Source organism: Lactuca saligna, chromosome 4 (genome assembly GCF_052625555.1).
Source record: "Lactuca saligna cultivar CGN05327 chromosome 4, ASM5262555v1, whole genome shotgun sequence".
Taxonomy (NCBI): Eukaryota; Viridiplantae; Streptophyta; class Magnoliopsida; order Asterales; family Asteraceae; genus Lactuca; species Lactuca saligna.
Window position 1 is genome coordinate 77141561 of NC_136420.1, and position 25357 is coordinate 77166917.

Below are 25357 nucleotides of genomic sequence, written 5' to 3' on the forward strand. Positions count from 1 at the left end.
TAGTTTAGACTATGATCGTTGGCCCATTAATGTAAGTTAGACATTTGGGCTTTAATGGTGGACCATAAATTATGATGTTAGGCCTTTGTCTAAGTTGTGACCCAATCCTAATTAGGATGTATTGTATATTGTTCCGTGTAAGATCGTGGGCTAGTAGTCGAGCAGCTTTGTGTTCAACAGATTGAGGTGAGTCTTCTCACTATATCAATGGGTCGAAGGCAACAATGTCGGTCCATTACTTGATGTGAAATTTCTATAACTAATTATGCAATGGTCTATTATTTGGTGTATATTGATTTACATGAAGAACATGGAGGGAGCACATGATACTTGGGGTATAAGACCATGGGGGTAGCCCATGGCATCCCGGTTGAAGACCATGGAGGGAGTCCATGGCAGTTTTATGTGTATATGTGCATGACCTTATATGATTATATGATTATATGATTTGTGTATTTTTGGAAACTCACTAAGCATATGCTTACAGTTTTGTTGGGTGTTTCAGGTAATTCAGATTCTAAGGGAAAGGGCCCGACTTGATGGCGCAGTGTGCACTCTCCAGTATTCGCACTAGTTCTTTTGGATACTCTGATCTTTTGAACAATGTGTTATGCAAAGGAATTTTTGGAAAGCAATATGGGTGTTATTTCTAATTATTAAATGAAAACTTTCACCTAAGTTTTTGTGTTGTTACATAATAACAAGCGGATTGACAGTTTATTAAGTTGGGAGTCCAGCTCAAGACTCGCACAAAAAGAAGCGTTTATCGGAAGGCAACCCGATATTTGAAGAATTTATATCCTTTTATTTTATTTAATTTTTCTTTGTTTATTTTTGGTGTGTTTTTATTGGATTGTTTAAAGACATGTAACCAAATGGTAGATGTTGGTTTTCTTCTTGCAACCAATGGTTTGTTTTGTTTGCAGAATTACTAAAATGACGAGAGAAAAGAAGGTCGTGAGAGTTAGAGATAAGAATCGAATACCATACTTTTTAATTAGTGTGGGGTTACCGGTGACATTCGTGTGCGAAGATCGATTAGAGAAAAGAAAGAGTTCCATAAAAATGGGTCTTAAAACAAGTCTTAATGAGTTAAGAAGACAATGGATGTTCACATACATAGAAGAATTGTTGAAAAAAAAAAGTATTTTGCCAAGACCCAGTTTTCATGACATGATCTTTTATTTCTCATGTCGTGAGGAAGATGCCATTGCAATTCAAAATTCGATTTTAACTATACCCACGTCGTGACCTCTCAAATCTCACGTCGTGAGTTATCAAAGATCGCTCATTACACTCTTTTCTTTCAACGTTACAATGTGGCATATGATTTCCCACATTGAAATGCATTATTTGGAAGATTTTTTGCACCACACTTTTTGAAGATGCAAGTTTATGATTCACATTTTATTCGGCACATTCACAAGTACCATCAAAGTCCAAGTTCAAGTTACAAATTCAAGATGTTCAAACTTTCCACACTCATTCAAGAAATTGATCCCACCACTACTACACTAGGGGAGTCTGTTCTTTTTTCTCCATTTTTACCGCTTAAATAGTTTTGTGCATACAATGAGGTCATTGTATGAAGTAAGTGTGGGGTAGGGGTCAAAAAAGGAAATTAAGTTTAAATTAGAAAATTAAAATTTTTGCTAGATTAGGAAATTTTGAAAATTAAAAACAAAAAGACTTGGAAAAAATGCTTTAGATTAAAAACTAGTGATAATTAAAAACTTAAGTTGCTAGTGTTCCGTGGGATGATCCAATGCAAGCTCAAATGTTTAATTAAGCCAACATATGTTATAGTATATTTGTGGCTTCTCATTCTTAGTGAAAAGTCATAAGATATGAAATTTAATCTGGTAGTTTGAATGACATAAAAAGCTTTGCAGCGTGTACCTGAAATCTATTCAGGAGAGCTTATGTAGTCATTGCACTTAGACTAGTACCTTAACCGATAAAGGTTCATTTGCTTAAGCATGTAGGATTTGACCAAAAAAAAGTGAGATATTAAAAAAGATAGAAAATTACAAAAAAAGTTGTAAGAATTTTGGAGCTATCAAAGTATGAAGATCAAAAGATCAAAATTCTGAAGAATCAAAAGTTGAAGATACCAAAAATCAAGCAAAATGTGTTGAATTCGAAGAACTCAAAGAGAATATATCAAAGAATAGATGAATTCGAAGAGCTCCATTGTGGTATCAAAGTTGTAATTTCTTTTTAGAATATATGTATGCTTAGGAAGCTTAACCAAAAATACCTTGAGGTTAAGAAATATTTATGATGATGGATTTGAGGGGTTGCAAAAATGAGTTTAGTATAAACTAGGGGGTGAATGTTCATAAGGAGTGTGAGTATCTAGGATTGGGGAAGTTTTTAGGAATCATAGACACAAATTTGTGCATTGCGGTCTTGGTGTAATGGCTGGGTTCTAAATAGATTGTCTTATGTGATATTAGTGATGAAAGTTTAACTTAAAAGATTTGTTTTGCTTGGGGGGGGGGAGGGGGCAAGTAAAAGATAAGCGTGGGGTATTTTGACAGTGCCATATTTATACACATTTCGAGTCAGTATTTTAATATATTTTAAGCTATAGTTTGGTTAATTACAAAGATATTTGGTATTTATAATGTTTAAATTGTTTTTTGCAACCAAAAGTGGACAGCTTGACCCCTCGTCACATTTTGGCCATATTTCATGACTCGTAACTCCGATTGATGAGATTCAAAATGATTTGAAAACTAGACAAAATTTCGGATGACTTTCATTTTTATGCTAAATGCTAATCTGTAGTTCTCACAATGTGAGCAATATAATCTCACGATGTGAGATTGATTGTTCTAGAAGATAGCTACACGGAATGCAGTTTCCTTGCCGAACACGAATTCTACCGAGATCACGATGTGAGAACTTAATTCTCATGATGCGAGACACAATTTTTGGAAACTATCAATACTCCTTTGCTCATTCGATTGAGAAGGTTGTCTTAGACATATTGTGGAGAGATAACCGAGTTTGGAGGTTAGAAAAGTGCGAAAAACATCCTTTGGAAGGAGAGATTGTTTGAAGATCAAGAATTTGATGATTAAAACACTACATTTGGTTTGCATTTATTTAATCATGTCAATTTCTTATGAACTTGTGTGTTTATTTTCAGATATGAGTAGCTAAATTAGTAGACTTTCGTTTGGTTAGATGAAACCTTAAAACTATGAGTTAGCTTATTATTTTATGGATTTTATGAAGTTGGTTTTATTCGTGTGTTTGATTATCATTAACTAGCGTGTTAAAGTTTTGATTTTTGTTGCATTAAGTCAAGTTAAGTGTAGTTTAGTGACCATTAATTTGCATGAACTTTCTTACCTAGTAGTTTAGTGAACATTAAATTACTAGAGTTAGGGTTGATTACATCTTAGATAAGTAATAAAGGTAACAATTTTACTTGTATTGGAGAACATAATTGTGGTTGTTTAATTGTCTTGGTGACAGATAATTATCTAGATATATCTTACATGGCCCAATTATCATTATTAATCAATTCTATGTTTGCTTGTGTATGACCATTACATAGTAGTACATGAATTGGTAAAAATATTAGTAGATCGGATAAAGATTGTTAATTATATATAAATTGGTAACCAACTTTATTAATCCATAAACAAGAGCTAACCATAGGAAAAAGATGGATTCAAAACTAAACGAAAGTGTTTTTGGATATCTTGATTACATTCATTTTTAGTTGAATGCTTAAGTTGGTCTAAACTTGCAAAATCAGAATAAAAATCCCTTTTAATTATTGTTTGCTTTTAGATTAATTTTTAGTAGTTATTTTAGTATATTGAATCCATTCCTTGCGTTTGATACTCAACTTACTTTAGTATACTATAAACTGACTAAATACACTACCTATACGTGAATTAGTAGATAAGTAGTTAGGTTATAAATTTAAAGTTAGATAGATATATTTTTGCACACATCAGATATCCAATATCTTACTTAAGTGTTCTTTTTCTTATTCTATGTTGATTGATGCATTTAGATAATAATATCTTACTTAAGTGTTCTTTTTCTTATTCTATGTTGATTGATGCATTTAAATAAATAATGAGTTGATTCTTCTAGATTTCCCAAACCCTCAACTGGTTGGAAAATACCTTGGTTGGAGAAATAAGAGGAAACTACCTTCTATATTGCCAAAACCTCAAGGAGAAGTAAGAGGAAAATATAGAAATGGTTTATAAGCTCACAAAACGTTTTTTCCCTGCCAATGTGGGATAGAGAAAACTTGCCAACTTGCAATATCTATTCTATAATTTCCAACATATATACCAACTTGTTTGTTTGTATTAGATCTAGAAAGAATGTTGAGAGTTATATTATAAGAGTGTTAAGAGTTATAAGTTAGGGTATCCAAGATCTTACTTAAGTGTTCTTTTTCTTATTATATGTTGATTGATGCATTTAAATAAATAATGAGTTGATTCTTCTAGATTTCCCAAACCCTCAATTGGTTGGAAAATACCTTGGTTGGAGAAGTAAAAGGAAAATACCTTCTAGATTACCCAAGCAGAAGTAAGAGGAAAATACATTGGCCTAAAAAAATACCTTGGTTGGAGCAAAAATAAGAAACAAAAGTAGAAAAAGGAAGATATAAGTCTTGAGTTTATAAATCTTACAAAACTAACAAGTATTTATAGTTATAAACTCATTTTCTTTTCATACTCTCACCAATGTAGGATGAGTTAAAAGTCATTAACCCACTTGTTATTTTTTTCCAGCTACCATACTTTGATAAATAATTTATCATTCATTTTTAATCCGCTTTGGACGTGTGATATATCAAAAAAATATATCACGGAGAGAACACAAATATAAAATCATTTGTTTGGTTTGATTATATTTAAAGTGCTAAATTCTTATTAAAAAATGGGAAAAACATTTTTTTAAGTTAATAAAACTAATTTTCCAACATCATATAAATATAAAAATACTAATGGCCAATCACTCACTCTCATTTATATATGTTTTCCAAAATATGATAATAGATCCACTCATTAAATCAAATCAATCCGAACAATTATCTATATGGTTAAGATGAAAAGGTCTTGTTCACGCGGCTTCTGCAAATCCAACTCTTAGATTGCCATAATCAAATACAGTGTGGTAACGACGCATAAACAAGTCACCTAATATCCTGCATCACATGAAACATAAAAATCCTCTAATAGTTGACTTTAAAGATTATAGGTTTTAACATCTAAAATCAAGGTAAAATTCTATAGTCAAACCCGAAGGAGACACACGTACCAGTGTGGCCCACGTGGAGGAGTTATATCCAAAGGCATGAAACCACTCACGCACTGTGCATCATCACCCTCCCCGCTCTTAAGTATGTACTAAGAAACAAACACATACTAAGTACATGGTATTGATAATGTTTGTGATCAAATAAAATTGTGTTTCTATGAACTGTAAAAGATAATATATATATATATATATATATATATATATATATATATATATATATATATATATATATATATATATATATATATATATATATATATATATATATATATATATATATACAACAAAATTAATAAAACCTCATCAGGTAAAAGTTCAAATTTTTTGCCAGCAATGGTAAACGAAATAGTAGGCATATAAGGAAGTCTCGCACAGTCAACCATCGACTCTTCTACTGGGATAGGCACCAGTTTACATAGCTGCAAATTTGGACTCATCATATTATATAATAAATGGCAAATTATGTGACGAATAATAATAAAAAACAACTAGCAAGAAAACTCACATTGCCTAATGTTTTTAAAATCATTTCTTGTGTGTTGTTGTTGGAAATCATTTTATGCATAAGACCTACTATTGCTTTACAGAGAATGCAATTTGGTGTGGTTATAGATGGATGCGATACACCATCACTCCTATCTACAACACTCTCAATGCCAATACTGTGCGAAAGGATAAAATCACCATTCAAGAAAAAAGATAGATGATGGTTTTATCTATGTTACATTAGGTGAAGGAGACAAGATAAAAAGATACAAGAAAGCTTTAGAGAGCTAACCTAACTTCACGATCCCCATCAAGAAAACAGAATCCAATAAATGGGCATATCGTCTTCGTATTGACCTGTTCAGGAATTAAACTAACATGTGAGGTAAAAAAATCGAACTTCTAATAAATTTTGATGTGGGAATTGGAAGTTGTATACAAATGTCGAAAGCAGCCCAAATATTATGTGTCCAAATTTAGAGACAAAACCCTTGCACGCCTCGGTTACAATTCCTTGAGCCCCGATGGCATGATTTATCTGGGTGATCACACTCTGAAAGTTAACGAGCACAAAAGTAGATGAGCACACTTAAGAACTAGAAATACTAATGATAATAAGATCGATCACACCCATCCTAGTTATAAGAATTTTAGATACAAAATTTTTTTTATTGGATAATGTAACAAACAATCCAAGCAGAATCAAATGGAAAGATGAGGTCCTTTGATTTTTATTACAACGGAAACGGTATTTATACGGATTATTGAAAAACTATATGTGTAAATCATGAGAAATGTGTATTAAATATTATAGCTTTATAAAAAATATTATGAAAAACAACTGCTAATATTAAATTTACATAAAAAATGATACTTTACAACAAAAATACTTACTAATAAGCTCTTATCAATCAAATTTTATAGAAATCAATATCACTATATTTTTATTGAAATTACACTTTGTTTGTATATCTTAATTGTTATTCCTCGAAAGATCTATGTTAAACTATTTGCTGACCTATTATAATATGTTAATGATTATATGAGAATTACAGACCGTTGGTCCAGCTAACAAGGCAGTTCCAGAATCGACAATAGTTGCACATTTGTTTTTACAAAACCCTGGAAACAACCACTAGGCATCATGCATATATGTGTTCAAATATTCAACATGTAGTAAAATATAACGTTGGTCTGTTACATACCAGTTGATTCCCCACCAATAAGTACGTCGTCCATATCAAACTAGCAAAAAGCATAACAACAAAGGGATTTAGAATATATATATATATATATATATATATATATATATATATATATATATATATATATATATATATATATATATATATATATATATATATATATATATATATATATATATACTCATTCATTTCTTGAACTACCATTAGGGAGTTAACAAACGAACCTGCCAATATCCCTTTTGAGTGACCGGAACGAATGTGTGCACACCTTTGTAGTGATTTGGATTAACACCACCAAAGATGATTTCACCCCCTTCTCCTTCTTTACCTCTTTGGTTAAGCCAAAATGAAAAGATGCGTTCCTTAACTAGATGTTGATTGGCCATATTGTCCCTATATAACATAAATGTGAACTATCGATACATTAGAGTTAGATCACACATTATGCCCATCGAAACTCCCGACCAACTAAAGCACATGAACCTGCGTGACAATAAGAATACCACTATTTGTATAACTAGTACGATCTTTGTAATCAGGCAGTTTCTATTAGATGTTTACCAATAAAGGTCAAAATATAGGTTCCTTTCATTTGTTATATGGGTTGGCATTGAAAAAAATCCACCAATTATTTGAGAGATCAACTAAATCTTGTCCAAACTGTTTTGATATTAAAATGACTTAATTTTTTGTGAAACACAATAAATTGTATTGAGGAACAAAAGCTAGCAAGAAATGCATGGTTACATGGGATCGATTATCCAAAGATGGGCATGACACAAAAGTTTTCCATCTTATCGACATACTACTCCCAGAGCAAGTCATGATCTAGGCTACAATACATATTTTCCCATCAAGTCAAGCTACCAATCCTAGAGCGATTCTAGATAAAGACAAATACTAGATATTGTTAGTATGTTAACATCTATGGTTTAGGCCAAAGGTCCTTAGGGTTTAAGTTAGATCAACGCCTCTTGTATATCCTTATTTGTATGGGTTTAACATTCCCTATTAATCAAACAAGTCATTATATCATGAAATCAGAAATCTAGATTAAAACCCTATTGCTGACAACAACTCGTTGCCGCCACCTTTGACCTCCAACAACCTTCTCTAATAGTCTTGAGAGGTGCCTTCATTAGGTTCAATATTTTCCCATGTCGTCTCTCTCCTCCTAAATAGTAGTACAATCTCCTACCCTTAAACCAGAGCTCCTTTAGTATGTTAGCATCTATGGTTTAGGCCCAAGGTCCTTGGGGATTAGGTTATGCCAAGAGCTCCTTATATGTCCATATTTATACGAGATTTAACCCTCATTATTAAACAAGCAAGTCATTATGTTAATGATATTATTCAAAATTATAAGTTATTCTTCTACACCAGAGTAAGAAGATGCAGTAATTGATTTAAATAGTGTCTAACTGTAAGTTGATAACATTCATAGATAATTAGAGACCGTCAAAGAGGGGTTGTGATAGAAAAGATCATCCAACAAATTGGTTGCGCAAGTTGTAAAGTCCCAACAATTGTTAAGAATAAATTGTACCTCATTTTCCACCTTACTCTCGTAGGAAGAACAGATCACATGGGGAGCCTCCCTAGACGAGACTCCAAGCAAACATATTCACCTTGTTAGTCGCCTCTTTAATCCACTAGGTTGTTATTTTCCAAAGAAACCCTGTATTGTTCTTCTAAGGGATGCAACTAAGAAAATCTCATCCAACTCCATAGTAATATAAATATAATTGTCTCAGTTTTTATTGAAAGAAAGTTGACAATATTGGTTCTTAAAAGAATCAAGGTCCCCGTCATCACTAATACCTATTAGAACCCCTTCTCAACCCCACTAAAAGTGGACATTTTCTCAAAGCATTTAAAAATTTGAATCATATATCAATGAATCAATTCAGGAAACAGTCGAAAGTATGTAAAAATCCTAAGGAAAACTTTTGGCGAAACAATATTATTGCAGCACAGATCCGTATAGAACTTAAGGAAATTGTTTTGGACTAATGGATCTTCTAATTTACTTAACGAGAACTATATTTTATTTTCATTAAGTCCACTGGAAATCACCCTAACACCCGTCTCATATTTTATACATATTAGGACCATTTAAAGCCAAAAATACCTCCTTCCAAAGAACCCTAATACCTGATCTAAAACACCACCACCATATTCCAAGAATATGAATGTTGAAGTCTTTTTTCCCCTCAGAACCAACCACAAAAGTTTATTATAAATACCTTCCACAATGTTGAGTACCTTGTATTGGACTTTAAAAATGGAAAAGAGATATGTGCCAAGAGTCATAAGCACGAACTTAGACAAGGTAAGCCTCCACCAAAAGATAATCTTCTCTCTTTCCAAAAAGAAAGTTCATTTTTAAACCTCTCAATCAAAAGGCCCAATCAAAAAACCTCCTAAGATTAGTACCAAGAGTGATCTTGAGGTTAAGGGAGGAGATGGTGCCTTTCTTACAGTTTATAACTAATCCATCAACTTAATCTTACCATCATTCACACCAAAAGAAAAGTCATTGTTTTTTTCGAGAGGTTGACTTTGAGGTCTGCAACATGTTGAAAACATTTCAAGACGCATAAAGAGTAACAATATTATCGGTGGACCACTCTCCTAAGAAGATGACATCAACTTCTAATCTTCTTCACATTAACATAACTAAAATCTAAGTTGATGGGCTTTGACAATAAAATAGTTTATGAGAAATTAACAATGGACAATTAAGATAGTTGATTTTTTTAACATTATATATATATCTACAAAACTACTTAAAAACATACCATATTGGGATAACATAATCAAGAGAGATCTCCTTAAATCCAAGCCCAATGATACCATCAAACTTCCCTCCCAATAATGTAATACCAGGTTCCCTTGTTGCTTCGATGAACTCCTAAATTGATCATAGATTTAAAATATTTTCAAAACCAATTTTTTTTAACCAAGTTACATGCAAAGAAAAAGAGAAATCGAATATCCTCATACCTTTTGTTCCTACTAATCTTACTACTCATTAGATCAAGACAAGTGTCAAAATCAAGAAAAAAGATCAAGAGAGATAATTAGTGGATTCAACATGTCATTATTTTATAGGAGCAGGAGGATAAGTAGGAACAAAAGATATGAAGATATTTAATTTTCCAAAGAAAAATGGCTCATGGCGAAATTTTTTCCAAATTCACCTGATCCTTAATTACTATATCCCCAACTTTGATGTTGTCTTCACTAAAGTATCCAGATATTGATCCACTACCATAGTCGATACTAGCCTGTTTTCCTGTGAGCATAGAGACAAGTATTTTTCTAATGATGTATAATGAAATTATTTAAGACGAGATAAAGAGTAGAAATATAGGGCAATCTGATTAGATATTCATGGGCGGAGCTTTATTAGGGTGAGGGGGGTTGTCCCCCCCCCCCCCCCCCCCCCCTTCTGATTTTTTTTGTTACAAATAGGCCCCTATACTTTCGTTGTATACATATTAGACCAAAAAATATAAAATTTTGGCGGTGCCCCCGGCTTACTGATTTTTATACATATTATATTTTCGCCCCCCCCCCCCCCCCCCAAATCATATGTTGAAGTTCCGCCCCTATAGATATTTAACCAAAACAAATGATGTTGATGTAGCGATGCCCTCAAGTTATGATATAATATTTAAACTCTATTAAAAAATTGGAACCCAGAACTAGTAAAATTTGAAGGTTTAAGTGAAAGACAAAAATATTAAAAGAGTATAATAGAATAGTCATGGTGATTAATGATTTTTGAAGGCCGAAGAGTGAAGACAAAGAACATAGTCGATTGATATTCTTGAAAGCTGAAACGAAATTCCCACTTGAAGACCGTTACCAAGAATATGAATTGTGTCAAACTTTCCATCATTGAGATTAATGTCATGTGTATCATCGAGAAACCCAGTAACGAAATCCCCACTTTCCAATTTCACGCAGGAAAATTACAGAAAAACTCAACCATTTATCTTTTAATGTTTAGAAAAATCCTTGAATTATGTTTATATTCAGAGAAAGACCATTATCATTTACCCTTCCATATCAATAAAACCCACAATCCAGTTTTCTTATAAATTTTCAATAAAATCCACTGACACCAAGCATGTTTTCTTAAAACGACATGATGATTTAGATATATAGAATTGGCATAAAATAATATAAAAAATGTCATGGATATTTTTAATGTTTATTTGGTTTCCATTAAAATAAAAATCCCCCATATTATCTTCAACTTATCCACCCTTATACCACCTGCAGAACCTGAAACCACCACCCACTTTAGCTGACTAAAAATCGACAACACTGGTTCACCATCTCACCATCCATGCACCACCATCTCCTCTATATATCTGATCCATTACCCTTTACCAACATATACCATCATCATCACCTTAATATGAATCACCACCATTGGCATCAATAAAAGCGACAGAACTGGTTATCCACCACCTGAGAAGCCACCTGCCTTCACCCATCATCATACATGTTACATCCGAAAATAAAGAAAATCAAACCACAACCAATTACCATATACAACTTCGTTTCGCCCTTAATAATACCACAAACCTACACAACCTCCAATTTAACCATCATTACTGTTAAAATCTTTTAGCCTGTATATTATTATCCCACTTGTTTATGGGCTCTTTAGTCTTTACTCCATTAGGGTTTTTTCTAGCTAGTATTTATATCCACTTTATTCTTTTTAGTCTTTATGCCTTTCATTGAGAACCATTGTAATTTCTCTTTATTATAATCATATGAAAATGTTATCATGGTATAAGAGCAGAGGTTTGATACGTTGTTAGAAGCCTTTGTAGTAGTCATCTGTGGTGCATATCGAAATTTTCTAGGGTTACTGCAGCAGATGGTATTCGTTGTTGGTTGCTATTGATTCATTGTTGATGTGTTTTTTTTTTTGGTGAATTTTGTTTGCTGTTGTTGTTGATTTGTTGTTGTTGTTCGATTTCTTGTTGTCCGATTGATTGCTTCTGTTGGTTTGTTACCCCTCATTCTCAGATTGCTATACTATCATTGTGGTTACTTATTCATTGTCAACATGACTGGAAAGGATGATTCCCTTCAGTCAGTCAGTACTCGTTTGGATGGAAAGAATTATACATATTGGAGTTACGTTATGAAGAACTTCCTTCGTGGAAAGAATATGTGGGGCTATGTCACCGGGACTAAAGCGAAACCCTCAATACCTCAAACTGAAAATTTTGATTTGTTACTTGATGTTTGTGAGACTGATAACTCCAAGGTAATTACTTGGATTAATAATTCTGTCACTCGGTCTATTGGTATGAAGTTAGCTAAATATAACATAACAAAGGAAGTTTGGAATCACTTGGATATGCTGTATACTCAGTCTAACTTTGCTAAGCAATACCAGTTGGAATATGATATTCATGCTCTTCAACAAAATGACCAGAGCATTCAAGATTTCTATGTTGCTATGTTTGATCTGTGGTATCAATTGGCTCTTACTAAATCTAAAGAGTTAAAATACTTTGAGACTTACATTGCTAGGAGGGAAGAACAGTGCTTGGTCCAGTTGTTGATGGCCTTGCATTATGATTTTGAAGGTCTACGTGGAACAATTCTTCATCGCCCTCCTCTTCCCTCAGTTGATTTTGTTGTCCATAAGTTAATTGCAGAAGAGACTCGTATCAAGTCTCATGCAGATACAAGGTTTAAAGTAACCTCTATTCCTACTCTTTCTCCTGTTATGCTTAATGTTTCCTTTAATCAGTCTTGACAACCTTCAAGGGTTGCTTATGATGAGTGTGCATTCTGCAAACAAAAAAATCATTGGAAAGCTCAGTGTCCATTGTTAGTCAACAAGGGTAATTCTAGTCAACCTTAGCCGGGACAACAAAATGGGTATGGTCAATAGAAGTTTTATCAACATTCGTCTGGTACTCCTCCATAGATCCCTCATCCTCAGCAGTTTGTTGCTGCTGCTATACCACCAGTTGATACAGATTATGTTGGAAACATGCCACCATCTGCATTGGATCCCAAGGTGTTTGAGAGTTTCAGACAGTATTTGGCCTCTAGTCCCACTGCCATGTCTGCATCTATGTCTCATCTGGTCCTACTTCATCTAGTACATAAGGTATTCCCTTATCTTTGTCGATTTTAGATTTTGGTGCAACCCATCATATGACTCATCATTTGTCATCATTTACTTCTTTGTCGCAAGTGTCATATATTTCTATTAAGTCTGCTAGTGATGCATCTATGTTAGGTAGGGTGTTGGGTCTGTCTCTATTTCTCATATCACTTTCCCTGATGTTTATTAGATTCCCAAACTTACTTTGAATCTTGCCTCAATCAGTTAGTTATGTAAGTCTGGTAATTGGGTGTTCTTTTCTAATTCTGTCTGTGTTAAACAGGATCAACACACCCACAAGGTGATTAGGATCGGTCGTAGGGTGGGGGAACTGTATGTCTTGGAGGTTCTCAAAGTATCTGTTGTTGCTGCCTGCAACATTGATTTATCTTCTTTCCGTTTGAGTCCTTTGTTGTCTGAGTTTTATCTTTGGCATTCTCGTTTGGGACATGTGTCTATATCACGTTTGAGTGTTTTAGCATCTAGTGGTGTTTTGGGTCATTTAGACACTTGTGATAGTTCTAATTGTAATGGTTGTAAACTGACAAAATTCTCTGCTTTACCTGTCAATAAAAATATGTCTTGTTCTACTGCTCCTTTTGTCATTATTCATTCTGATGTATGGGGTCCTGCACCAGTATCCACAAAGGGTGCGTCAACCTATTATGTATCTTTTATAAATGATTATACTCGATATACATGGGTTTATCTTATGAAACACAGATCTAATTTCTTTGATATTTACAGTAATTTTAGAGCTCTTGTTAAAACTCAACATGTGGATGTGATTAAGTGCTTCAGGTGTGAGTTAGGGGTGAATATACCTCTAATGATTTTACTCAGTTAATTTCTTTTGATGATACCATAGACCAGTCCTCGTGTACTGACACACATCAGCAAAACAACATGCCAGAATGAAAACACTGTCATATTGTTGAGACTGCCCACTCATTGCTCCTATCTGCGCATGTCCTTAGTGCCTTTTGGAGAGAAGCATTCCTAACTGTTGTGTATGTGATTAATCGTATCCCTACTTCATTGAATTCCGAAATGTCTCCTTTTGAGAAGCTATATGGCCATCAACCAGACTACTCTTCCTTACGAGTTTTTGGATGTACTTGTTTTGTTCTTCGTCCTCATGTTGAGAGGAACAAGTTGGGGCCAAAATATGCTATATGTGTATTTTTTGGGTATGGTATTGGACAAAAAGGATACCGTTGCTATGTTCCTGTAAGTCAGAAGTTATATGTTTCTTGGCATGCCACTTTTTTGGAACATATTCCTTTCCACTCGATTTCTGCTACAACCCACAATGTTACGAAGTTCGATCTTCTGCATATTGATCCTTTTAATGAAGAGATAGAGGCTCAATATCCATCTATGCCACCTGATCCTTCAGCTCATGACACACCCACTTCTTCAGAGAGTTCCTCAACCCCCCTGTTCCTGAGCCTGCTCCTCCGATTGTTTAAATTGAGGATCCACCTCCACCCCCACCCCTCAGGAGATCTACTCGTCCTGTCAAGTCCACCAAGCTTCCATATTTTACTTACTCTACATATTCAGGACCATTTGATTCATTTATAGCGAGTATCCATCATTTGTCTGAACCTGAATCATATAGAGAAGCTGTTTTAGATCCTCTTTGGCAGAATGCTATGGCTGAGGAACTCACTGCTCTTCATTAGACTTATACATGGGATTTGGTTTCCCTTCCTCCTGGGAAACATACGATAGGTTGTTGTTGGGTGTACGAGATAAAAACAAAAGTTGATGGGTTTGTTGAGTGGTACCAATCCAGAATTGTAACAAAGGGTATTCCAATAGTATGGTTTTGACTACGAGGAGACATTTACCCCAGTTGCAAAGATGACGACAGTCTGTACTATGATTGCAGTTGCATCCATTCGATAGTGGAAGATCTTTCAAATGGATTTCCATAATGCTTTTTTGAATGGTGACCTCTATGAAGAGCTTTATATGACTCCTCCCCCAGGAATTTAGCACCGGACGGGTAAGGTTTGTCGGATTCGCAAAGCTCTGTATGGTCTCAAGCAAGACCCTCGTGTTTGCTTTGAGAAATTCTCCATAGTGATTACCTGTCTTGGATTTGTCCAGAGTAATCACGATTCTGCTTTGTTTATTAGATGCTCGAGTGCAAGACGAATTCTTCTATCCTTATATGTGGATGACATGATTATTACGGGTGATGACCACGGTGGTATTGAGTCTTCGAAGCATGATCTAGCTTATCGATTTGCTATGAAGGATTTGGTATTGCTGCGTTATTTCTTGGGTATTGAGGTAGATCAGTATAAGAAAGGGTATATTATTTCTCAGACTAAATATATATTCTTTCTAGGACTGTTGATACTCCTCTTGAAACCAATGCACGATACTCTCCTACTGATGGTATTCCTTTGTTCGATCCGAACCTTTATCACACTGTTGTGAGAAGTTTGGTCTATCTCACAGTTACTCATCCAGATATTGCTCATTTTGTTCATGTTGTCAGTCAGTTTTTACTGCCCCTACCTCTGTTCATTGGGGGAGTTGTTCTCCATATTCTGAGATATCTTCGTGACACTCAGTTTCAGACCCTCTTATTTCCCTCAATGTCTTCTCTTGAGTTACGTGCCTATAGTGATGCCGATTGGGATGGTGATCTCCATGATCGTAAAGTCCACCACTAGATTTTGCGTATTTCTCGGAGAGTCTCTCATTTCACGGAAGAGCAAGACACTGGACGTTGTCTCTAGATCTTCCATGGCGGCTGAATATCATGTTATGGCTATAATTACATGTGAGATTATCTGGTTACGATACCTGCTTGCAGATATGGTAGTTCATATTTCTTCATCTACTCCCTTGCATTGTGATAACAAAAGTGTGATACAAATTGTAAAGAATTCGGTTTTTCATGAGCGGACGAAGCACATTGAGATTGATTGTCATTTTACCCGTCATCACCTGCAGCTTGGGGCCATATCGCTTCCGTTTGTTTCATCAACCTTGCAACTTGCAAATATTTTTACGAAGGCTCTATTGGCTTCTCGGTTTCAGTTCTTATGTGACAAACTCTAAATGCTTATTTTTGTGGCATTATGAGTTAAAGGGGGGGGGGGGGTGTTAGCCTATATATTATTAGCCCACTTGTTTATGGGCTCTTTAGTATTTAGCCCATTAGGGTTTTGTCTAGCTAATATTTATATCTGCTTTATTCTTTGTAGTCTTTATGCCTTTCATTTAGAACCATTGTAATTTCTCTTTATTATAATCATATGACAATGTTATCAAAATCTTCATATCCCGTTTCACTTGAACCTGTTACGACATCAACCAGAAATACTCTAAGCTGTTGCATAACCACGACCACCTGTTTTAATTGTGATCAACCATCAACCCTACACCACCAGTACACCTTCACCGACACATCCCTGTCAACAACCTTCAAGCCACATGTTTCTAGTCGAACACCACCAAGAACCATCCTCTCTGCCATCATCACAAACGTAAAAATCTGTTTGACCGTTACCACTTCCATACCACCCTTAAAAACCACTATAAAACTTCCAACTACTGTACCACCCCTACCTTAACATTTAACCCACAAAACAACCACCATAGACAATACTCTCCATTCGAACTACTCTACTAATCTAAATAAATACAAAAATAGGGGTTTGATTTTTACTTACTATGGTGAAACGGGAAAAAAAAGAAGGATGAGTGTATTTTTCTTATTTAACTGCAAAAGAAATGATCAAAAAAGAGAAGTAAGGCACACTACAGTGACGTTTGGTTCGCATGATGTTCATGAAGGAATTGGAACATGTGAGAATCTAATTTCATAGTTTGCTTGGTTAGTAAGAAATAGAATTGGAATCTAATTTGCATAATCTCTGTGGTTGGAAGGAAATGAAATTGGAATGATGTAAAATGAAAAATCTGATTTTCTTGTTTTTTTGCTTAATTTTAATTTTTTACAAGTTATATGGTGGTGAGGGTAGATGGTGGCAGTTTGTGGTGGTGGTGGTAGTGGCGTTGGCAGTTGTGGTGATAGTGGTGGTGGTGGTTATGGCGGGTGTTGGTTGTAGTAATGGTTATGATGATAATTTTGGTAGCAGTGGTGGTGGATGTGGTGGTTATAGTAGGTGGTGATGGCGTTGGTGGTTATGGTGGCGACATAAGTGTTGATGACACAGGTAGTGGTGGTGGTGGTCGTGATGGGGGTGTAGATGGGTGGTGGTCATGGCGGTATGTGTTGGTGGCGATGACAGAGGTGATTGGTGGTGGTAGGTATGGGTAGTAGCAGTGATAGTAACAATATCGATAAGTGATGGTGGTGGTGGTGGTGGCAATGGTAAAGATGCTGATGGTGGCAGTGAAGGTGGCTATGGTGGTGATGGTGGTAGTAGGGGGAGATGATGGTGTTGGTGGCAGTGACGGTGAGTATTTGTGGTAGATAGTAATATGATAATCTTGCATTTTCTTTTTTGAAAATAATTTCTTCCATCCTTTAATGGAATGAACTTTCCTCCCACTAATGGAAAGTTTTTCATTTAGGAATTTGATTCCTTAGCATAAATTGAACCAAACATAGGAAAGATGTGGATTCCAATTCCCTTAATTCCTTAAAAGCTCATTGTCATCGACACTTGGTAATATGATAATCTTGCATTTTCTAAGGATTTAATGTGGGCTAGCTAAAAATATTAAGGTCTTTTTTTATGTATTTTATACCATGTCATTAAATCATCCGGTCATTCTATAAAGAACACGCTAGGTGGGTTTTAAGGGGTGTTTGGCTTATCTTTTTGGGAGCAAAAGCCCTTTTGACAAAAGTTACAAAAAGACAGCATTTCCCGACTTTTCCAAAAAGTCACTTTTCCTTATATACAAAATCCAAAAATAGCTTTTAAAATGGTTTTACCAAACATCTTTTGCATTCTATCTTTTTCAAAAAGAACTTTTGGCCCCTCAAAAGATAAGCCAAACACCCCCTTATTGAAAGTTAAATCATAATATAATGGTTGTTGTAAATGTAAACATAATATAAGAGTTAGTTTTTTTTATAGAAGATAAATGGTTGGGTTTTTTTTTTTTTTTTTTTTTTTTTTTGTATTTTTCCTTTCTGCCTTTCTGAATACGTTGTTTGATTGGCGTAAAGAGTTTGGAGAATTTGGGCTAAATGATTAAATGAATACAGGCTAGTATTTTGTGGATAAAATATTTGGGCCCTTAATGAAGTATGGATAGTGTCTAAGGCTGCAACTATATTAGGCAAGTACTTGACCCGGTTGTGCATGGTCCTTTTGGGTTGCTTTCACCAAAGCAACTTGACTGGAGAAATAAATAGAGAAAGAGGTTATTATGATTTATTAATATGTTATAAGAATAATATATTAAAGGAGAAATCATATTTGTTTAATTAATATTAGTCAATAATTAATTACGAATTAATTTTGTGATCAAGTGTAATTAATTAAACTAGAGGGGCTGAATTGTAATTATGTGATAGTTGCAAAATAGGGCAATGGTTATCCTTGTTTAAGGATGGATGAATTCAAGGATAAGGATATCCTTAAAATCGTCCAAGGTCCAAGAGATAAGGGTTTTCAAGGCTTATCTTGTGGTTGCTTGGTGGGCAAGTAACTGGATAAGGATAAGGACTGAAACCCTAATCTAAACCCTATATAAGGACCCCTAGGCCTTGGGAATTCGTGTACATGCTTCTAAGAAGTCCTAAGGATGATTTCCACCTCCTCCCTTCTCTCTCTATAGCCTCTCCAATTGCTTGTGGTGTTTGTGAGCCATTAGAGGCACTACACTTGTGGTGCTTGCTTTCAAGACTTAGGGTTTGAAGATTTAAGTTGTTATTGCAATATAACAACAAAAGGTATGTAATCTAACCTTGTATATTAATTTCAAAAATAGCATTGTTCTTTAGGGTTTTATTCTTGTGTTCATAATGTTGTGTATCTAATAGCAAAACATAGATCCAAATTAGGGTTGCATGCACACATAAGATTGTTTGTATAAAACCCATCAATGAGACCCTCCTGAACTTGCTTGTGGTCGGCCCTAGACACGCTGGTGATTTGGTCTACACTTGAGGTAGCTGAAAAGTGGCCCTAATTAGAGCTTTCTTAATGTTTCAAGTTCAAAAGCTCATAGTCATCGGCACTTGCTCAGAACCTAAGGTGCCCATTTGTTTCATCATTTTAATTACTTGCAAGTGATTTATAACCGGTTAGCTATTGATCAATAGTACAAGTTGTTCATCTCTCCCATGCAGACATGCACTATCTTCATGATGGTGGAACCATGTTAAATTCTAGTGACATTATATGTTTCTTTGCTTGCGGCCAAAATTTTCTATAACTTGGTATGTTTTGCTATCGTGATTACACATTTTTTTATCTCCTTCCTCATAGTTTGTTACCCGTTGGGTTTTAAACTTCGTTCATAGGACAGAATGTTTGATATTTCGATATATTTGAGTTGCGATCGGTACATGTTTGGATCGACCGTATGAATCCATCACTAGCAAAGAAGCTAGCACAAAAGAAAAAAAAAACAAAACAAAACAAATGACCCTAATGTGTTCATTGATAATATGTTAATCTTCTTTCACTACTAGAAAAGTTGGCATTTTCCTATAGATTATTTCGTGCGGAAACATTACGTTATAAAATACTCGCAGACAGAGCGAGAAGCCCTAATTTAGTGATGATTCGTGACGAAATAACAACGGACTTAAACGCCATCGAAAATATGTTGGTAAACACAATTGGAATACTGACAAACCACAATAAATGACTATTTTTTACTTGTCGTCACAACTTCATCACTATTAATTAAAAGTTAAATAACGAAATGTCGAGGTTCGGACTCGAGCCATTGTTGTTTGGTAGGGAAGCAACTACCACTACGGCTATAAGCCTCATCCTAAATACATTATTATTATTATTATTATTATTATTATTATTATTATTATTATTTGAGTTTTAAACTTAGTCTTTTCACTATGCTTTTATTCCATATATTTACAATGCATATGCACATAAATCTTTATTATTATTATTATTATTATTATTATTATTATTGTTGTTGTTGTTGTTATTGTTATTGCTGCATGTTATGTATGTAAGTATACATATAAAATTTATATGTATGCTTTTATATATATATATATATATATATATATATATATATATAATAATAATAATAATAATAATAATAATAATAATAATAATAATAATAAATATGTGAAATAATGAAGCAAAAAATGTATATTTGCCACTTGAATAATGGAAAATGATGATGAAGATGATACTACTACTACTAAAGATGATGATGATGATGATGATAGTATCTCCGTCCCAAATTGATTGTCTATATTTGACTTTTGAAGTTTTTATTCTCCAACTTTTACCTTATATATATATATATATATATATATATATATATATATATATATATATATATATATATATATATATATATATATATATATATATATAATATTTAATGCAAAATATATAAATATATTGTATTTAAATGTCTTTCTATTGTTATAAGTTTCATCAAATAATATATACAACAAATATAAATATTTAAAGTCAAAATTGAAGAAAAAAGACTTCAAAAATCAAAAGTGGACAATTAATTTGGGAATGAGGGAGTAATAATAATAATAACTACAACAGTAACAATACATGCATGTGGATTTATGTATGAATGCAGTGTTGTTAAACTCGTCGAATTGTCTGATTACTCGTCCAAGTAATCTATACTCGGCCCCTTATCGAGACGAGTTGCAAAATCTGAGTACTTCCCGATCAGCCCCATACTGAAACGAACAATATTGTAAAACTCGGCCAACTTGATGATTAATATGTATAATATACTTAATGATTTATTATTTAACATACACACATGTGATTATTACTACATATATATCTTAAATTTTCATTAATTATTCACGAAGTGACATCATGTGTGTTTTTTAGTTTTTGTATATTCACATGTATCTAATTTTGTTATATATTTCAATTAAATTATGGTTTTAACTTATGATTTTGACATATATAATTTCCCTAAAAGTATTTCTACATCAATTACTGAATCCGAGTACTCCCTGAGTACTCGTTACTCGGTAGTCGGTCGAACAGGTACGGAGTAGCGAGTTCTACAATCATGTATGTATGTATACATAATGTGTATATGTTTGTGAATGTGTGTGTCTATATATATATATATATATATATATATATATATATATATATATATATATATATATATATATATATGCATCTGAAAATTTATGAGAATGTGTGTGTATATATATATATATATATATATATATGTATATATGTGTGTGGGTGTGTGTGTGTGTGTGGGGGGGGGGGGAGGGGATCAGGAATCTACCTCAGATAGCATCATTTGGAGGTATCAAGTCGTCACCTTTACTTCATTCTTCTTCTAGACCTCTTTTGGTTGAGATCTAGGGTTTTTATGGTTTGGTTGAGATGATAATGCGAGATATGAGCTAGATCTGAAGTTGTAACTTTAGATCTGGACCCTTCTTAGGGTTCTAAAGTCATAAAGCCTCGAATATGGTCATGTATGAAGCCTCTTTGAAGTATGAAACCCCATTGTGAGCTTGGATTTGACATTTGGAGCCTTTGTAGCTATGCATGCACGTAAAGTTTGCAACTTTACGTGAAAAGCATGCCTTAGAAGCTTGGATCTATAATTTGGAGTCACTGCATGAATTAAAAGAGTCTGTATGGCTTAAGGACTGTAGGAACTCGGCGATTCGCAAGGTTGACTCGGCGAGTCTCACGAAGATGAGCCTGGACCCGACGAGATGTATGAGCAACTCGGCGAGTCCGATATAGATTGTTGTAGACTCGACGAGTTGGATGAACAACTCGACGAGTCAGATGAGCTTTCCCAAATTTATGCATGCGTGTGTAACCGTCGAGTTGCAAGAAGGAAAACTCGACGAGTGGCCTTAGAGTTCGATTGTAAACTAAAGGAACTCGATGAGTCACTCCGTGACTCAGCGAGTGGACAGTATTTCAAGGAACTCGGCGAGTAGTCGAGGGTACTCAACGAGTTAAGGTCAACATGGACTGTTGACCTTGACTGATGACTTTGATTTTGACCAGGGTTTGATTAGTTGACTGTTGGGGTACCTTGAAAGGTTGGGAACTTATGACTATGATTATGCTATGGTATCAGGTGGTGGAGTTTGGGGAGGTGATCTGAGGGTTAAAGTTTAACTACCAAGTCGACATTTGCAAGGTGAGTTATCCTCACTATATCAATAGGGTCTAAGGCACCAAGTCGGCCCTTTAGTTGTTATTGTTATGGTATGCTACCTATGGTTATGATATGTTATATCAGAATCAGGATAGATAGTATGTTATGCTCTTATGATCCGTAAGGGTTGGTATGATAGTGACCTGCTAGGTCGATGCTCTAGTTATGAGAGATTGCTATGATTGATGATCAGTGAGATATATATGTCTGTGTTTATATATGCCAGTATATGCTAGTTATGCGCACATGGTTGTTTGCGTGTTGTTTGGGTTGAGGCAGTCCTGCTTTGTGCTAAAGGCCAACACACCCTATGAGCGGTCCGGGGAGACTGTAGGCCCACGTGGCAGTCCAGTTATGTCGAAGGCTTGGGACAGATTCAAATAGATTATAGGCCCTGCAGGGCGGTCCAGTCAAGCCGATGGTCCAGTATGCATGTTGTTGATTGTCTGTTATTGATATGGTATAATCAGTGTGGTATTTGTATTTTGGGGGTAGCTCACTAAGCCCTTGGGCTTACAATTTCAGTTTATTGTTTCAGGTACTTCAGGAGATCATGGCAAGGCAAAGGCGTGACCGTACCGCTCTTCATCCTTTTGATCTAGTTATTGGGACACTCCGATGAATAATGATTTGAAAACATTGGGACACTCCGATGAATAATGATTTGAAAACATTTTGTAAACAAATACTATTTGATTTTATCTATGATTGAAAAAGTTTAAATTTGGCGTAAAATTTTTGGATGTTACAGTGAAAATGATTGGAGAGGTGGTGCTGGTTTAACTATTAAGAGTAAGCCATGATAGGTTCGTCTCCAGAAAGGAGAATGGATTTGGAAATTGAAAAGGAGGAAATGATAGATTTTCTGTGATAAAACAAGAGAGGCTGATGGGTTTGTGTCCGGAAAGAAATGCTCAAATGTGATATTACTTTCCAATGGCTAATGTGACAATTTTTGACTATTTGTCAATAAAACCGGGAAAAAGAGGTGAAGATGGCTAAATAAACAAGTTCCCACTACTTGGTTCCCTTATTAGGCCAAAAAATAAATAAAGTGGCTAAATGGGTAAATCCTAAAAGTATTATAGGGTCTATATGTCATTTTCCCTTTGTATTATTATTATTATTATTATTATTATTATTATTATTATTATTTTGCGATGATTGATTATTGTGTGTTGAAACATGAACAATTGACGAACTTTGAATCAAAACGCAAATTGAAGAACAGTTGTCGGTCTTTATCGATTCAATTTAACAGACAATTCACCAAGTAATCCACCAAATAATTCTTAGTTTTATTCTTTAAAAACAAGTTGTCAGTCTTTATCGATTCAATTTAACAGACAATTCACCAAGTAATCCACCAAATAATTCTTAGTTTTATTCTTTAAAAACATCTGTATTTACAATTTTAATGTGTATTCGTAGAGATGTTTAATGTATTATTAGACGGTATTTATTAGTTTTATTGTAATATTATTAGTTTTGTGGTTGAATATTATAGGTTTAATGTAACAGGTTTTTCAATATTTTGGATAAAAAGAACCGGAGCTTCTATAAATTTTTACTGCTTCAAAAAGAAACTTTTAGTGACGGATTACTGACGGAAATATCCATCACTAAAAATGCTGTTGGAAATCCATTGGGAAACAAGGTTAATTAACGTGCTTCCATCGCTATTCTGTAGGTGATTCTGTACCATCGCTATTCCGTTAGTAACTAGCGACAGATTTGACGGTCAGTATAGTTAGTCGGTAAAAATTACCCATAAGCTGAAATGTGACGTCCTTAAAACTGTCGCAAAATCGTTGGTAATTCCCTTTACCGAAGGAATAACCACGGGTTTCCTGTTTTTCTAGTAGTGTTTATTTATCTTTTTGTTTCAAATTTATGAATTACATCCGGTGATCCGAATAATATAGGACTCTATTATATATACTCTCTATTTCCTAAGTTTAATACAGTAGACCGATTAATATGACATTGAGGAGTTGCAACTTATCATCATAACAAGATAAAAGTAACTTACGAACCATTTTCTTTGTAGGTGCTTGACTGACTTGACTTGTATTTTGCGTGGAAAAAGCAAGATACCTGAAGGAGTATCAAAGCCCTAGGGAATTAACTTTCTGTTCATAACTTAATATACATGGATGCTTCATTTATAATTATAAAATATCTAGATAAGACAAGCTTACCGAAGCACATTCTGAAGATGGCACCCACAAGTTAGAGCTACCCGTGTCAAAGATCACATTGAACTTTTGAGGTGGGGTGCCGATTCCAATCTCACCGAAGTATTGAGCATTCATATAGTTCCTCAATGCAACAATATCAGAGTCTTCGGAATCACCAAGATTATTAGCACTTTGTCTATACTTCCTAATAGACATCGTTAAGTAATCACCATCATTCAAGCCAAGGTGTGAAGCAAAACGATCGATTCGCTCAAATTTTACTCTTTTTAGTCCAATCCTAACAATCCCATCGGTTGATGTGGAAATTACTACTGGAGTACAGAAAAGGGTTGACAAGAAGAGGAAAATTGCTAGGGTGTCGTATGCACTTGTCATGTTGACCTGCATGTCAATCCACCTTTAAGATTTGATTAGCATATGTTAAAAAGTATTTAACAAAGCAACAAAACTTGATCAGTTAAGAGTTTAAGCTTAGATAATATAAACTCAAGATGTAAAAATGCATTTGATTAATGGCAAACTACGAATTCGGGATATAAGAAGCAAAGAAATAATAAACAGTTTATACCGGTTTCTTCTTCTGCGGAAAAATCTAACCCGAAATTGATTGCATGCAAGCTCAAGTACCCTTGACCTATAATGGGGAAAAATATTAAAAAAAGTAATAAAAT

General features: G+C 34.4%; 1 protein-coding gene across 2 annotated transcripts; it reads right to left on the bottom strand.

The window, feature by feature from the left end:
- Window positions 1-4927: 4927 nt before the first annotated feature.
- On the bottom strand, window positions 4928-25357 carry LOC145042167 (aspartic proteinase-like). 2 transcript variants are annotated; one of them, XM_078990553.1, is made up of 14 exons: window positions 25255-25357; window positions 24687-25067; window positions 24522-24582; window positions 10202-10296; window positions 9800-9912; window positions 7223-7391; window positions 6999-7038; window positions 6851-6915; window positions 6233-6346; window positions 6086-6150; window positions 5813-5969; window positions 5607-5726; window positions 5308-5396; window positions 4928-5194 (listed from the first exon to the last, which is right to left on the bottom strand). In XM_078990553.1, exons 2-14 carry the CDS (start codon window positions 25059-25061, stop codon window positions 5110-5112), a joined length of 1548 nt encoding a protein of 515 aa, XP_078846679.1. In that variant the 5' UTR covers window positions 25062-25067; window positions 25255-25357; the 3' UTR covers window positions 4928-5109. The 2 variants fall into 2 exon arrangements, with proteins under 2 accessions (XP_078846679.1, XP_078846678.1); XM_078990552.1 differs by having other exon boundaries at window positions 24687-25083; window positions 25255-25351.